General features: G+C 50.8%; 1 protein-coding gene across 1 annotated transcript; it reads right to left on the bottom strand.

Moving 5' to 3' along the window:
* Positions 1 to 999: 999 nt before the first annotated feature.
* On the bottom strand, positions 1000 to 4308 carry TPBGL (trophoblast glycoprotein like). Its single transcript, XM_063127749.1, has 2 exons — positions 4276 to 4308; positions 1000 to 2037 (listed from the first exon to the last, which is right to left on the bottom strand). Exons 1-2 carry the CDS (start codon positions 4306 to 4308, stop codon positions 1000 to 1002), a joined length of 1071 nt encoding a protein of 356 aa, XP_062983819.1.
* Between the last annotated feature and the right edge of the window lie 12665 nt (positions 4309 to 16973).

The following is a 16973-nucleotide window of genomic DNA, read 5'->3' as shown; positions in this document are numbered from 1 at the left end:
TATCTAGAGGGCACCAGGTTGAGGAAGGCTGGTATAGATGGTCCCTGGGAACTTGGAGCCCTGGGCAGCTATCCCCCACCCCCCATAGATACACATTCCAGGATGTACCGGCACTTACAAAGCTGGGTGATAGGGTGACCCTGCACTCTGGAAATGTGGCATCTCCCCTGTCTGGGGTGGGGTGGGGGATGTTGTAGGGGTGTCCATGTGGCCCACGGGACGCTGGATTTTGAGTGCCTGAAAGGTCTGCAGGGGGTTGAAAGTCCCTGCCCCATGGAATATCGAAGTCTGGAAGTGGGAGAAGACACCCTTGGATTTGGAGGGGAAAGACGTGGTGTGGAGACTGTGGGGGGGGCATTTTCCTCCCTCTCTATACCTACTAGAACCCAGTGGGGTCATCCCACGAAGCTGATTCAGGACACATCAGAGGAAGGTCTTCTTCACACAGCTCAGTCAAACTATGGGCCATGACGGCCACCCATTTGGACGGCTTTAAAAAGGGACGTGGCAAATTCATGGAGAAGAAGGCCATCAACGGCTACTGGTCCCGATGTACACCAGTTGCTGGGGAACATGGGTGGGATGTGCTGCTGGGCCACTGCAGTCACAATAAACGCTAGGCTGGAAGGACACCCTTTGTTCCGATCCAGTGCAACAGAGCTCTTGCTGTTCTTTTCATCTTCTGCCCCCTGCCCACGGTGGTCTCCAGCCCTTCCAAACGGGTAGGATTTTTTTTGGGGGGGGGTGAACAGTCTGCCAAAGCTGGGTGATGGGTATTTCTGCCCGCCCCCCACCCCGCTGTTCTTTTCATCTTCTGCCCCCTGCCCAGGGTGGTCCCCACCCCTTCCAAATGGGTAGGATGCCAAAAGGGGTCTGCCAAAGCTGGGTGATGCGTATTTCTGCCCCCCCCTCCGGATTTTGGAAGCCCAGAAAGGAGGGAGGGAGGTCAAGTCTGAAAGTGGGGGTGGGGGTGGGGATGCAGCGCTTCCAGGCCCAGCCTCAGAGGTCCCCGGGGCCGGCCCGCCGCGGGTCGCTGTCCTGTTCGTAGCGGTAATGGTAGCCCTCCATCTGGTCCCGGCAGGCCTCCCGCAGGTTGTTGAGCCAGCGCTTGATGCCTTTCCGGTTGAGGTAGAGCACCATGAGGAAGACGACGCCGATGAGCGCCAGGACGACGCCGAAGAAGACGTAGGAGGCCGTCTCCAGCTGCTCCTGCCCGGCGCCGTCGGGCTCCGGCAGCCCCCAGGCCTCGTCGTCGGCGTCGCCGTCGGGGCAGCCCAGCTGCGCGGCCCGCAGGCGCAGCACCGGCGCGTCCCGCAGCGGCGGCGGCGAGGCGCAGCGCAGGCCGCGCGCGTCCGGCGCCCGCCACGTGGCGTTGCGCCGCCAGGCCAGCAGCGGCCGCAGGGAGGCGCAGTCGCAGTGCAGCGGGTTGGCGGCCAGCAGCAGCCGCAGCCGCGCCAGCCCGTCGAGGCGCTCGGGCCGCGGCGCCCGCAGCGAGTTGTTGCGCACGTCCAGCTCCTCCAGGCCCGGCGGCAGCGCGGCGGCGGGCGGCAGCTCGCGCAGCCGGTTGCCGGCCAGCTCCAGGCGCGCCAGGCTGAGGTTGCGCAGCGCGCCGCCCAGCAGCAGCTCGGCCGCGGCGCCCGGGGCCGGCGGCAGCGCCTGGTTGAGGCGCAGCGTGCGCAGGCGGCCGCAGGCGGCGAAGGCGCCCGGCGCCACGGCGCGCAGCGGGTTGTGGCTCAGGTCCAGCGTGGCCAGCGCCGGCAGGCCCGCGAAGGCCGCCTCCTCCAGCGCCGCGATGCGGTCGTGCGTGAGCACCAGCAGCGTCAGCTGGGCCAGCGGCCGCGCCGCCGCCTCCCGGCCCCCCGGCGCCCAGCCCCCGGCGAAGGCGGCGGCGCGCAGCACCGTCAGGTTGCCGCCGGCGATGGAGAGGTTGCGCACGGCGCGCGGCAGGTCGGCCGGCGGCTCCAGCAGGCGCACGTAGCGGCACTGCACCGTGTCCGGCGTGGCGAAGCAGCAGCACGTCGGGCAGCCCCGGCCCGCCTGCAGCAGCGGCGGCAGAAGCAGCAGCATCTCGGCCAGCAGCAGCAGCGGCGGCGGCGGCGGCGGCGGGGTCCGTCCGGGGTGGCCAGCCAGGCGCCGGGCCATGCTATCCCCGCCTGGGCATCCCCGCGGCGGGGCGAGGCGCCGAGCCTTAGACGGCGGCGGCGGCAGCGGGCGAGCGGCGGGCCCCGGCGCCCCGGCTCATGGCGGCGGCGGAGGAGGAGGAGGGCCCCGGGCCGGCGAGGCGGGCGGCGAGGCGGGGGCTTTCCCAAGTCGGCTCCGGCCACGGGGAGGGCGGGATCCCCTCGGAGGGACGCGGCTGGCTCGCGCTCGGCTTCGCCGCTCTGGCTGGCAGGTTGGTGGCGCCTCGCCCGGACGGCGGAGGGAGGGAGGGAGGAGGGGTGGGGAGGAGGAGGAGGGGCTCGCCCCACGGATGGGCAGGTGGCTTCTGGCTGGAGGTTGCACGGAGAGAGGGAGGGAGGGAGGCGGGCTGAGATTGGCCCGCGGACTGCCGAGGGCGTCCTGCCTTCGAAGGAGCCCGCGAAAACCAGCCGTCTGCGGCGGGGTGCATCTCTGAACCAGCGCTGGCAGCCGCCCCCCACCCCACCCCGAAGGGAGCCTTGGCTGAGTGCGGCCCTCCCTTCGGAGGGTCAGGATCTTGGCCCGATCCCTCCCCCCCTTGGAGCTGTCTAGGGGGCAGGAGAAGCCAAGAGGTTCTGCCCCATCCCGGACCTCTGGGAACGGGGGCCTTGAGGCACAGGGCACCGCTATGCCGCACGCCACCCTTTCCCCTCCCTCCATACACGTGAACGGAGCCAGTTACGGCTTACACGAAGCAAATGAAAGGAACGCGATGCCACTGGGAAACCTTCGGTGCCAACGGGCGCAACTTTCCACCCGAGCCCTTTAAGAACCCGCGTGTGTGCTTTCCTCCCCCTCCCCCGCCCCCTGTTTCTCTTGGGGAGGGGTCCCCTTTCCCTTTGCTCTGCTCACTCGAAGGAAGGGGGGTGTAATCCGGAAAGCTCTTGTGGTGGCAAAATACAACACACACACACACACACACACACACACACACACACACACCTGCCTTTCCATGCAGAGAGATGCGGGCACCTTGGCAAAATCAGCTTGTCTAAGCAGCCGAAGATCCTCTTGTGCAAGACTCAGGACCTCTGCATGTTCTCAGAGGCACTCTTTTTGTTATTATTAAAAGCATTGGAAATAAAAAGGCTGCAAGGCTGAAGACCCAGGAGGATGCTAATTTCAGTGCACCAGTGGCTCCGATTTATTTATTTTAAATATTTATTGCATTTATATACTACCCCATAGCTGAAGCTCTCTGGACAGTTTACAAAAGTTAAAAACAGTGAACATTAAAAACAAATATACAAAAGCATCAAAAGCATAAAAACAACAATATCCATTTAAAACAACTATTCTGAGATCATTCCATAATTGGGGGGGAGGCACCACGGAAAAGGGCCTTCTCCAAAGTAGCAGCCTCCAAATGCTTTTGAGTGGGAGTTGTAGTCCAAAACATTTGGAGGGCATCAGGGTGCAGAAGACTGTTACAGGGGGTTGGACTTGATGGCCTTATAGGCCCCTTCCAACTCTACTATTCTATGATTCTAGGGTGCAGAAGACTGTTACACACCATTCAGTATTTAAAAACATATCTAACAACAACCCCCATAAAAGCAGCAACCGTGGGAAACCAATATTACCATACCAGACTGGGGGAACAGGGGCAACAACAGAAGCCAAGCATTAAATCAGAGGAGCCAAGAGAAGCTTACCATGCACCCTCAAGCATCCCTGACAGGACAACCATCTGTCAGGGATGCTTTAGGGTGGATCCCTGCTTTGAGCAGGGGGTTGGACTCGATGGCCTTGTAGGCCCCTTCCAACTCTGCTATTCTATGATTCTATCTGAAAATGCAAACTGGGGAACTTACTCCTAAGTAGTAAGTCTTCTGATGGGTGACCTTGCTACATGGAAGGGCTGTTATTATTATTATTATTATTATTATTATTTATTTATTTATTTATTTATTTATATAGCACCATCAATGTACATGGTGCCGTACAGAGTAAAACAGTAAATAGCAAGACTCTGCCGCATAGGCTTACAATCTAATAAAATCATAGTAAAACAATAAGGAGGGGAAGAGAATTCTACTCTAGAAGATCACTTCAGTCTTGCTGCCTAAAATAGCAAGCATCCCCACCCACCCCTACCTGTAAGTAGAGCCTGCGGGGGTAAACGTCCATATTTACCATTTATAGCAGCAAGCTGAGATACCAAACGCATCGAAACTTATGTAGGATGAATGGGAAACTACAATAGATCAGACTAGGTTACAGGAGTAGGCAACCTGCAACTCTCTTCCACAATCCCCAGCTATTGGTTCAGCTGGCAGAAGCTCATGGGAGTTGTAGTCCAATCCATTGTAGTATGACAATGGAGCCCATGACCTAGGGAGGTGGTGGGCTCTCCCACCCTCGAAGCCTTCAAGAAGCAGCTGGACAACCATTTGTCAGGGATGCTTTAGGGTGGATTCCTGCATGGAACAGGGGGTTGGACTTGATGGCCTTAGAGGCCCCTTCCATCTCTACAATTCTATGAGTCTACATCTAGAAGGCACCAGGTTGCCTGCCTTGGGAGTAGGGGAGTGCGCTGCCCATCTGAGTTGGATTGTGGCTGTCTTACAAGTTTCTTTTTTTAAAGGCAAGCTGAAAATTGCAGGGAGGCACCTAGGCTATCACGGAGGGGTCCGGCTGCTGCAGCACCCCACTGCCCCCACCCAAGCGGTTACAGACTTGCTTGAAACACCCTTGACATCGGAGTGAAACAGCTTGCATGCCCCCCCCAACAGCCTCGTGCATCTTCCTTCCTTCAACTCCCTTCTTTTTTTAGCTGTCTGAAATGTTGCACCTTTATAAAGATTTCATCAGTGGCCTTTTCCAGCCTGTTTGCCAGAAATCTGACAATGCAAGGATGGCAGCTCTCCAGGAGCAGGGGTGGGTGATGGGGTGGGTGGTTCTTTTGTACTGAAAGGGTCGCTTCTGCATGAACCTTCATCGGCAGGTTTTATTTGTCCGCCACCCCATCCAGGAAGGTGTCTGCTTTTGCTCCAGGTCACCGGGAGAAGCTCTTCTTAACCGGCAACTGTTTTGCAAACTCCTTTGGCTGCAGGCTCCGTGCCTTTCCTTGGCCCGCTGAAATCAGCCAAATGGCACACAAGGAAAGACGCTGTTACAAAGAGGGGCAAAATAGAAATGGCATGGAAAGATTCCAGGGAGGCTTCAATTCAAATCCCCCCTCCCCGCTCATCCCAGCCCCACAGCCATGGAATTCCCTGAGTGACCTGAGGCCAGGCACTAGCTCTCAACCTACCTCACAGGGTTGTTGTGAAGATGAATGGAGGGGAGAGAAAGTAATAGCTGTTGCATAGTTAAACAACAAAGGTCCGCATAGTTAAAGCAGTGGTATTCTCCGTAGTAACCTATGGCTGCAAGAGCTGGACCATAAAGAAGGCTGAACGAAGGAAGAGAGATGCTTTTGAACTGTGGCGTTGGAGGAAAATTTTGAGAGCGCCTTGGACCGCAAGAAGATCAAAGCAGTCCATGTTCCAGGAAATAAAGCCAGACTGCTCACTTGAGGGAATGGTATTAAAGGCAAAACTGAAGTACTTTGGCCACATAATGAGAAGACAGGACACTCTGGAGAAGAGGCTGATGCTAGGGAAAGTGGAAGGCAAAAGGAAGAGGGGCCGACCAAGGGCAAGATGGAGGGATGATATTCTGGAGGTGAAGGACTCGACCTTGGGGGAGCTGGGGGTGGCAACGGCCGACAGAAAGCTCTGGTGTGGGCTGGTCCATGAAGTCACAAAGAGTCGGAAGCGACCGAACGAATAAACGGCAACAACAAAACTCCTTAGAGGAAGGGCGGGATTAAAAAGGTAAGACATAAATAAGTACAAATGAAATATTCAGGAACCGTGAAAGAGCACTTGGCCTGAGCTCAGGGTTGCTAATACTTCAGGGGAAACGGATGGAGCAGGCCTTCGGATACAAACTGAGTAATTGCGGCAAGTGAGGATTCTGATCATATTACTTTTCAAGTCTTCCAAGTGCTTTGCATTTGAAGAGGGAGAGGGCCTTCTGAACCCTTTCCTCTTGGACTTTCTCCCCCACCCTAAATTTGTTCATCTATTTATTATTATTATTATAGTTGTTATTATTATTAACATTTATATCCTGCCTTTTTTCCTCCAAGGAACCCAAGGCGGCGTACATAATCCTCCTCTCCATTTTATCCTCACAAAACCTTGTGAGGTAGGTTGGGCTGAGGGTCTGTGACTGGCCCAAAGTCACCCAGGGAGTTTCCATGGCCGAGTGGGGACTAGAATCCGGATCTCCCGACTCCCAGTCCAACACTCTAACCACTAGGCCACACTGGCTCTCTTTATATTCTGCCCTTCCTCAGGAGTTCAAGGGCACATACCTAGATCTCACCCCCCCACACACACACTTTAGTCCCACAACAGCCCTGTGAAGCAGGTTAAACAGATCTAGTGACTAACTCAAGGTCACCCCAATGTAATTTGAACCCGTGTCTCCCTAGCCAGACACTAACCATTACACCACACCACCTGCCCTCACCTCTTTTTACCTCCTCAAGGCAAAAGATGCATCTGCCTCTTGTTTGTTTCTCCACATCATCTCAAGTTAAGAGTCATTATAATGAACAATGAAATTATTATTTTATTTACTTTTCTGCAATATCAGATTTTTGGGAGGGCATGGAAATTCATTGAAATAAAAACCCACACTTTTGGAAAAGTTTGCACATTGCTACCTCACACACACACCCCTTTGGAGCTGCAAACATTCGGGGGTCCCTGTAAACAAAACAAACAAACAAACAGTGTGCAGGATGCATGAGGGGAGAAATGCTGGCCTGTCCCCTGTTCGCAGCCTCCGATCAGGAGTGGCTGATCATAAATCTCAGCTCACTGTCGGGGTGCCAGGGGAACCTCTTCTCTCGGAGCAAGGGAAATGCAGCCACCGTCCCCGAAAATAGCTGCCTCCCTTCCTGCCCAAATCTTGGTCCCATGAATTATTCAAGTGGCCTTTAATAGAATCCGGAGTGCCGGCAGGCTCAGGAGCGCTTTGCTGAAATGCAGTCGTGATTGAGTCAAGTCAGCGAGTGTCGCATTCAAATACGTCCACGCCGCCCACGCCCAGCGAGACCTTTCTTAGCCCCAACAACAATTACGCCTGCTTGTCAACTCCTCCCCACCCCACGTACACACCTGTCCCCCAAGTGTTATATACTTAGCTGATCGATGCTGGTCTCTGGAGCCTCCGGTGAAAAGATACACTCCTCAGCAGAACAGGCATTCTCTTCCTAAAGCAGGAATGCAGAACCCCAGCCATGTGGCCCCCCTAACAGGCTCTCTCGCGGCCCCCCAGTCCAGATCTCTGGGATTCCCCGGATGGCTGTGTCTGCCTTCTCTGCTGCTCATTCCCTTTCTCCCCACTGTGAGTCATTTGGTGTTTTCCTGGTTTTAGTGTGTGCCCAGTCCTGTGCATGTTTAGACAGGAAAAAAAGCCCCTACTTCTTTTTTCCTGTCTAACATATGTAGCATTTCGCCCTAAGGCAGCCTTCCTCAACCTGGGGCGCGCCAGAGGTGTTGGACTGCATCTCCCAGAATGCCCCAGCCAGCGGCTGGGGCATTCTGGGAGATGCAGTCCAACACCTCTGGCGCGCCCCAGGTTGAGGAAGGCTGGCCCAGGGTGACCATATGAAAAGGAGGACCGGGCTCCTGTATCTTTAACAGTTGCATAGAAAAGGGAATTTCAGCAGGTGTCACTGGTATGCCTGCAGCACCTGGTGAAATCCCCTCTTCATCACCACAGTGAAAGCTGCAGGAGCTATACTAGAGTGACCAGATTTAAAAGAGGGCAGCTTTAACTGTGGTGATGAAGAGGAAATTTCACCAGGCTCCCCATATATACAAATAACACCTGCTGAAATTTCCTTTTCAATACAACTGTTAAAGATACAGGAGCCCAATCCTCCTTTTCATAGGGTCACCCTAACACCGCCCCCCTTTCCCACAATCACTTTTGCACAGATTTATTCTAAAAAGCTGAAATGTCTCTCCTAAGGTTTAGGACACAATCCTATGCCTGTTTAGACGGAAAAAAATCCATAACTCCCTGCATTCCCCAGCCGGTAGGAGGTGGCTTTTTTGTCTTAACATACATAGGATTTCGCCTTTAAGGTGTAATAGGCTGGTATTATTTGATGGATGGATGGATTTGCCCTGTTCCTTTTGCCTGTCCTGAGGATGTAGGCTTCACCCTACAGCAGGCACTGTGCCAAGTCCTTATTTTCCCCATTGTTTGTATCTGCAGAATGTTATGGGTGACCTTTGCAAAAATAAATAAATAAATAATTCCATCCACCTGAATGAACAGGTAGCAATCTACCAGAATGAACTATTTATTTCTAATAAGTTTATGTAAATAAATAAATACGGTGACCATATGAAAAGGAGGACAGGGCTCCTGTATCTTTAACAGTTGCATAGAAAAGGGAATTTCAGGAGGAGTCATTTCACCAGGTGCATGCAGCACCTGGTGAAATCCCCTCTTCATCACAACAGTTAAAGCTGCAGGAGCCCTGCCTAACATAACCAGATACAAAAGAAGGGAGGGCTTCTGCAGCTTTAACTGTTGTGACATAAAGCACCTACCTGCTTCCCTCGGATTATCCCCGTAGCGCTAAGCTTTCGCGGTTGTTGTTGTTTTTGCTACCAGGCGACAGTGATTCTTTTCATACCAGGAAGTGAGTTTAAGGGGGGAAATGTAAAAAAATCATTAAAAATCAACAGATGACCCAATCCAATCCAAATTTGGTGTGCTTAAAGCTCTCCCTAATATATATTACTGTGCCAATTTTGGTGATTTATCTTTAAAGCTTACGCAGATGTAAGCATTTCTTTAAAATCCTGCTCCTGCGCCCCAGTGGCGGCTCGGAAGATACGCTCAAAAAGTAGTGGCTAAATATGGCGGATCTTTTGGCTTTATAGCACAATGAAGGCAGGATGCATGGGAGAACTTCACAGACAAAGCAGATTATAAGCTGCAAAACTTCTGAGTCATCTGCACGCAATTCACAGTGATTTTCACCAGGTGCTGCATGCATACAAATGACACTTGCTGAATTTCCCCTTTTCTATACAACTGTTAAAGATACAGGAGCCCGGTCCTCCTTTCCATAGGGCCCCCCTACACATAAAGCCTGACTTGCTGGAATAAACCAAAGGCCCATCAAGGGCTGAATTCTTCTCTCGAACAGTGGACAGCCAGGGGTTTCCATGCACCTCACCCGGCAAACTGCATTCTGAGATACTCTGCTTCTATACATGGGAGGTTGCATTTAGCAATCACGTCTAATAGGCATATTGGGTGGTTCATCTGTCCGGCGAGGTGATGTTTGCCCTGTCCTGGACGGGGTTGCACTCTCCCTAAAGGATCGGGTCCGTAGTATGGGGGTGCTCTTGGATCCAGAACTGTCACTTGAGGCACAGGTGAACTCAGTGGCAAAGCACACCTTTTATCAGCTTAGGCTGATATACCAACTACGCCCTGATCTGGACAGAGATAGCCTAGCTACAGTGATCCATGCTCTGATAACCTCTCGTTTGGATTACTGCAATGCGTTATACGTGGGGCTGCCTTTGAAAACGGTCCGGAAGCTTCAGCTGGTACAAAACAGAGCAGCCCGTTTACTAACAGAGACTGGCTGGCGAGATCACATCACACCAGTCCTTTCACAACTTCATTGGCTGCCAGTCCAGGTCCGGGCCCGATTCAAAGTGCTGGTATTGACATTCAAAGCCCTAAATGGTTTGGGGCCAGGTTATTTGAAGGAACGCCTCCTCCCATATGTATGTATGTATTTATTTATTTATTTATTACATTTCTATACCGCCCAATAGCCGGAGCTCTCTGGGCGGTTCACAAAATATGATCTACAGGAGCCCTTCTCTGTGAGCCCCTGCCAAAGGAAGTGAGGCAGGTGGCTACTAGGAGGAGGGCCTTCTCCGCTGTGGCACCCCAGCTGTGGAACGAGCTCCCCAGAGAGGTCCGTCTGGCGCCTACACTGTACTCTTTTCGTCACCAGCTGAAGACCTTTTTATTTTCTCAGTATTTTAACACTTAATTTTAACTTAAATTTAAATTTTGCAGTTCTAACTCTGTATTTTAATGTCATATCAATTTTGCTTTGTGGTTTTTTCCTAGTTGTGCTTTTTATATTGTATTTTGTATTTGTGCTTTTAACCTGTTGGTTGTTGTATTATGGTTTTAATTTTTGTGAACGCGCCCAGAGAGCTTCAGCTATTGGGCGGTATAAAAATGTAATAAATAAAATAAATAAATAAAAATAGATGGACTGTTGCTATGTGAAAATATCTAATCTTTCTTTAAAAGCTGCCTAAGCCACCGGCCTTTGAGAGGATCATCAGACAGGGTGGGGGATCACAGTTCCTTGCAGTCACCTCCTCACCCCAACACTGCTTCTGTCACACAATACTTCCTCTTTTTTCATGGAGAAGAAAGGAAGTAAACAACCACCACATGGCCCACTCATCATCATCATCATCATCATCATCATCATCATTTTATTGTGCTAGCCGAAGGCCATGACAAACACATCCATAAAAAAGGCATACAACTATAAAAGTACCCAACAGTTTAAAATAACCAAGGGAACCATACAGACAACCTTAAATTTACTGTGACTAAAGCTCTCATTTCACTCAGCACTCTGAGTCTCCGTATCAGTTTATAGCAATTTTATCTAATTCTCTCTTCCTAATCTTTTTTGCTGCCAGTGCAAACAGGGCCACTTTTTGAGTGACATAACTGTTGGTATTTATTTATTTATTTATTTATTACATTTCTGTACCGCCCAATAGCCGAAGCTCTCTGGGCGGTTCACAAAAATTAAAATCATACTAAGACAATCAACAGGTTAAAAGCACAAATACACAATACAATATAAAAAGCACAACCAGAATAAAAACCACACAGCAAAATTGATATAAAATTAAAATACAGAGTTAAAACAGTAAAATTTAAATTTAAGTTAAAATTAAGTGTTAAAATACTGGGAGAATAAAAAGGTCTAAGGGGGAAGAGAACGGTTTCTGCTTGGGCATTCATGCCTCCATATGTCAGCAGCGGTTTCAAGAGTCTCTCTCTTGGGTCCCTGTACAGAGGGCAAGTTAACATATAGTGTGCTATGTCTTCCACTTGTTGTTGACCACAGATACATAAGCATGGCCCACTCAGTGGGCATTTTTATCGAGCTGCTTTTCCTGCACACTGCGGGAGATCGCGGCAAGTTTAGCTTCTAAAAATGGATCGGACTCACGGGGTTCATATTTTCCGACGGAAAGAAGGCCAGAAGGAGCAGGAGACACATGGGAGGCAGACATTGTCATCGAAAGAACCCGCAAAATACCATGAGTGGGCAGTAACGAGCATGCGATAAAACGCTTGTCTGATGACGCTCCTAGTGGCAGTGAGTTCCATATTCCTCTCCCCACGTCTTGCAAGCCATAGGTACGCTGCCCCTGAAGAGGGAGGATCCATCTTTACCTCTGACCGCCGTTATTTCTGGTGGCCTCTCTCTGGGTTGTGATCAATACAGAGCTTTATTTTAGGACCTGCTGCGTAATGAGCCACGGATCAAAGACAAGCAGATGGGACTGGAGGAATGGAAAAAAGAGAGAAGGGGTGGGGAACTTAATTGACTTGTGGTTTCCAAACTTTTGGGGGTGGGGTGGGGGGCAGCGGAGAGGAGAGATTTTCAAACATTGAACTGAATGCGGAGACCTGGGAGAGGAGGTGGCAAAGTCAAGGCCTTGCTGGAGCCGTTTCGTGTTGCTTGCTGTGTCCCCCCCCCTTTCAGTATCCCTCCTCCCGTTTTGCGTTGGGTTCCTGTGTGATTGTTCCCTGGGGTGCCATTTTCAAACAGACCATCTTTCTTTTCCATTAGAGCGCAGCGGGAGGCCCGAGGCTCTTTGAGGATGCCAGGTAGCTCGCTAGCGGTTCCTCCGCTCAGCTCCAACGAGCCCAGGGCGGCTAAAAAATTACGGTGCTCTCAAACCCCACATCATGACGTCCCCCTTGAAAGCTCCTTCAGATATTTGTAAGGGCGGCCAAAAATAGAGTGACCCTATGAAAAGGAGGACAAGGCTCCTGTATCTTTAACAGTTGTGTAGAAAAGGGGATTTCGGCAGGTGTCACTGGTATGCCTGCAGCACCTGGTGAAATGCCCTCTTCATCACCACAGTGAAAGCTGCAGGAGCCCTGCCCTCTTTTTATCTGGTCATCCTAGCTAAAGAGGGCAGGGCTCCTGCAGCTTTCACTGTGGTGATGAAGAGGGCATTTCACCAGGTGCTGCATGCTTACAAAGGACACTTGCTGAAATTCCCTTTTCTGTGCAACTGTTAAAGATACAGGAGCCCGGTCCTCCTTTCCATAGGGTCACCCTAATTGAACCTCCTGATGCAGATTCTGTGAGATGGCTTCTGTTCCCCTCAGGACATGAAGCTTGAAACATTTTGCATCAGATCCAAGCCAAGAAACTTGTAAGGTACATCCTGGATGGAGGTAATGAAGTGCACCAAGCCAGGTGGCCGCCCTGAGCACTTTCCTGTCATTCCTGCTCATCTCCCAAATCCTGCCATCTCCAGCATTTCCGGGCTAATGATGTTGAGCAAATAGATGGTTCTCTGCCTCCCCGCCAGCCTCCCTTGGCTAAACTCCACAGCACTAGATTGTAATTTGGAGAGCTGCAGGTCGAAGAGGTGATGCCCAAGTGAGAGACGATGGGGAAGCTGGAGTCTGCAGCCGTGTGGAAGGACTGTGGAATCATTCTTGACCAAATAATGGCTGGGGGGTTTCAGCAATTCCATCCCCACACCAGTGTTTGTCTGAGAAGGGACAACAGCAATGAGGAGAGACTGAAAGAACTGGGCATGTTTAGCCTGGAGAAGAGAAGACAGAGGGGAGACATGATAGCACTCTTCAAAGACTTAAAGGGTTGTCACACAGAGGAGGGCCAGGATCTCTTCTCAATCCTCCCAGAGTGCAGGACACGGAATAACGGGCTCAAGTTAAAGGAAGCCAGATTCCAGCTGGACATCAGGAAAAACTTCCTGACTGTTAGAGCAGTATGACAATGGAACCAGTTACCTAGGGAGGTTGGGGGCTCTCCCACACTAGAGGCATTCGAGAGACAGCTGGACAACCATCAGTCAGGGATACTTTAGGGTGGATTCCTGCACTGAGTTAGGGGTTGGACTTGATGGCTTTATAGACCAGTTCTGGGCTCCACAATTCAAGAAGGACACAGACAAGCTGGAGCGTGTTCAGAGGAGGGCAACCAGGATGATCAGGGGTCTGGAAACAAAGCCCTATGAAGAGAGACTGAAAGAACTGGGTATGTTTAGCCTGGAGAAGAGAAGACAGAGGGGAGACAGGATAGCACTCTTCAAATACTTAAAAGGTCACACAGAGGAGGGCCAGGATCTCTTCTCGATCCTCCCAGAGTGCAGGACACGGAATAACAGGCTCAAATTAAAGGAAGCCAGATTCTGGCTGGACATCAGGAAAAGCTTCCTGACTGTTAGGGCAGTACGACAATGGAACCAGTTATCTAGGGAGGTTGTGGGCTCTTCCACACTAGAGGCCTTCAAGAGGCAGCTGGACAACCATCTGTCAGGGATGCTTTAGGGTGGATTCCTGCATGGAGCAGGGGGTTGGACTCGATGGCCTTATAGGCCCCTTCCAACTCTACTGTTCTATGATTCTATGCATCATCCCTGAATCAATGCAGCCCCCAAAGTCCAACAGGTTCAGAGCACCCTGGGCTGCTTCACCCAAAACAGCCCTTCTAGCATCACTGGAGGCCCCCAGCATAGTCTTGCCGCAGAATTCTACAAAAGCGTCCGATCCCATGGGGCTTGCCAGACAGGTAGGAGGCACCTTTCCGTGCAGGCTGGTGGCTCCCATGTCTTTGGGGGCCGTGCATCTGCTCCAGGTTTCAGTCAGAGCTAGTCAGAACTCCAAGTTGCGAAGGAAAATATTTCTGCTTTAAAAGCACCTTGACTAGTTGTTTTAGAACTCCGACTGGTTTTTACTGAAACCCTGAGCGGATTCACTGCCCCACTGACATCGGAGCCACCAGCCTCCACTGTCTCTCCATTATCTGTGATAGAGGGAGAGCGACAGCCAACTAATTCTGCCTCATCAGGACTTTTGTATGTTTACATCTTTATAATCACATAAAAATATATCATTAGATAGCATTCTTTGTCCTTTGGAACCTGGAGCAAAAGCAACTGCTGTTTTCTTTGATGTGTCTGGGCGTTTTAACTAACCCACTCGGTGTGGGTTAGTTAAACTGTGGGTTATCATGTCTGAACGCTCAAGCCACCTGTGCCTTAAGCCTGGTATTGTTCTGATTCTTCCCATATTACTGAAAGGGTGGCTAAATTCTTTCCGACTTCAATGCAATTAAGAAGAATCTTTCTTTAACTTCTCTGTAAAAGATTTGCTTGTTCTAATGTGTGCTTGTGAGTTAGCTGCATCGGCTTTCGTGTATAACGTTTTTATTGGTTTGTGACCATAATCAATAAAGTTCATCCAGTCGTCTGAGCCTCATGAGAGCTGGGAAGGCCTGTTCTGCAGTTGGGTCCACTTCCTCAGAAGAGCTGGTCATGCTCTGTAAAAGGTCCGTATTATGAGGAGAGACTGAAAGAACTGGGCCTGTTCAGCCTGGAGAAGAGGAGATTGAGGGGAGACGTGGGAGCACTCTTCAAAGACTTGAAAGGTTGTCACACAGAGGAGGGCCAGGATCTCTTCTCCATCCTCCCAGAGTGCAGGACACAGACGAATGGGCTCAACTTATAGGAAGCCAGATTCCGGCTGGACATCAGGAAAAATGTCCTGACTGTTAGAGCAGTACAAAAGGAACACAAAAGAAGGATCTCCACACTGTGGTCAGAATATGAAAGGAGAGTCAAGGGAAGGTTCTATTGTGGTGTAAATGCCACTGTAATCACATCTGTATTGTTGCATTGAGCATAACAAAGGTGTGACTAAGTAGGACACTATAATTAACACCCAAATACACATCCAAGTTGTTACAACTTGGATGTGTATTTGGGTGTTAATTATAGTGTTATGCTCACCTTGATTATTCCTCTAAAATAGATGATTTGCAACAATACAGATGTGATTGCAGTGGCATTTACACCACAATAGAACCTTCCCTTGACTCTCCTTTCATATTCTGACCACAGTGTGGAGATCCTTCTTTTGTGTTCCTTTTGTGCTCTCACAGTAGGGTTTTCTCTCCTTTCTTTTTTGTGTTAGAGCAGTACATCAATGGAACCAATTATCTAGGGAGGTGGTGGGCTCTCCCACCCTAGAGGCCTTCAAGAGGCAGCTGGACAGCCTTCTGTCAGGGATGCTTTAGGGTGGATCCCTGCATTGAGCAGGGGGTTGGACTCGATGGCCTTGTAGGCCCCTTCCAACTCTGCTATTCTATGATTCTAAGACTGAGGGGAGACATGATAGCACTCTTCAAATACTATAAAGGTTGTCACACAGAGGAGGGCCAGGATCTCTTCTCGATCCTCCCAGAGTGCAGGACACAGAATAACGGGCTCAAGTTAAAGGAAGCCAGATAACAGCTGGACATCAGGAAAAACTTCCTGACTGTTAGAGCAGTACGACAATGGAATCAGTTACCTAGGGAGGTTGTGGGCTCTCCCACACTAGAGGCCTTCAAGAGGCAGCTGGACAACCGTCTGTCAGGGATGCTTTAGGGTGGATTCCTGCATTGAGCAGGGGGTTGGACTCGATGGCCTTGTAGGCCCCTTCCAACTCTGCTATTCTATGATTCTTTGGCCATATCTAGACCTAAGGTTTATCCCTGGATCATCCAGGGGTCAAACCTGTTCATCTAGGTGACACACAGGGGATCCAGTACTCCGGCAGGAGCGAACCCTAGATGATCCCAGGAAAAACCTTAGGTCTAGCCGTGGCCTGCGATTCTGTAACCACTGCCTTCCACAAAGTAGGGACTTGTTGTCAGACTCTGAAGAAGGCAGAAGGCCCGTGTCTCCAGCCTGGGAAGGGATGAGAGGAGGTGTGAAGGGTCCTTCCCCTGCCCCTCAATGGAACAGACGGCATGTTTTCCTCATCTGGATCGTTGTCAGAACAGCAGACGTTGCTGGGTTTGGTATTCATGGCAAACACATCCCAAATAGAATTCCAGGGATGGAGCTATGGAAAGGGCCCCCACATTATCAAGGGAAGGCCTAACTGGGCCATTATATCCTTCCATCTGGAAAGTCTTCCTCAGCTCTAAGTTCACTGCCATTGAAAAGAGCAGTTCCCTCGCTGGGCGTGAGTGCCTCTCGCTTAAGCTGTCAAGGAGGGTCCCAGCAACAAAACTGGATTTTGCTGGATTGGATTTATCGACGTGGACTTGCAGGGTGCATGCTACCGATTTCAGGCATTTTCCAGAGATAGTCTTCTGTTCACCATGCAGGCCTCACTTCCCCATTCGCCTTATTCCCCGAAGGTTTAACATGAGCGGACCTTACTTCCACTCACTGCACAGAAGGGAGAAATGAGAGAATCAATGAGCTAATAGCAGCATCTTTAAGTTGCTTGTTAACCTGGCAGTGCACCAATAATGGTGCAGGCAGCAGACTAGAATCGATGTTCTATTTCTATTCTGCATGTAGGGCAGATCTATTCCGCAAATGAATATCATGGCGTTTAACTGTCATGGCTTCCCCCAAAGCATCTTGGGAATTTTAGCCAATGGGGGA

The sequence above is a fragment of the Elgaria multicarinata genome, chromosome 5 (genome assembly GCF_023053635.1).
Source record: "Elgaria multicarinata webbii isolate HBS135686 ecotype San Diego chromosome 5, rElgMul1.1.pri, whole genome shotgun sequence".
Classification (NCBI taxonomy): domain Eukaryota; kingdom Metazoa; phylum Chordata; class Lepidosauria; order Squamata; family Anguidae; genus Elgaria; species Elgaria multicarinata.
Note: the sequence above shows the minus strand (reverse complement) of the source record. Positions and strands in the feature narration are given on the sequence as shown.

Coding starts and splice junctions, on each gene's coding strand:
- TPBGL (XM_063127749.1), bottom strand. CDS start 4,308: ATGGACGTTTACCCCCGCAGGCTCTACTTACAG. Junction 2,038..4,275: donor CCCGCAGGCTCTACTTACAG/GTAGGGGTGGGT, acceptor CCGCTGCTGCAG/GCGGGCCGGGGCTGCCCGAC.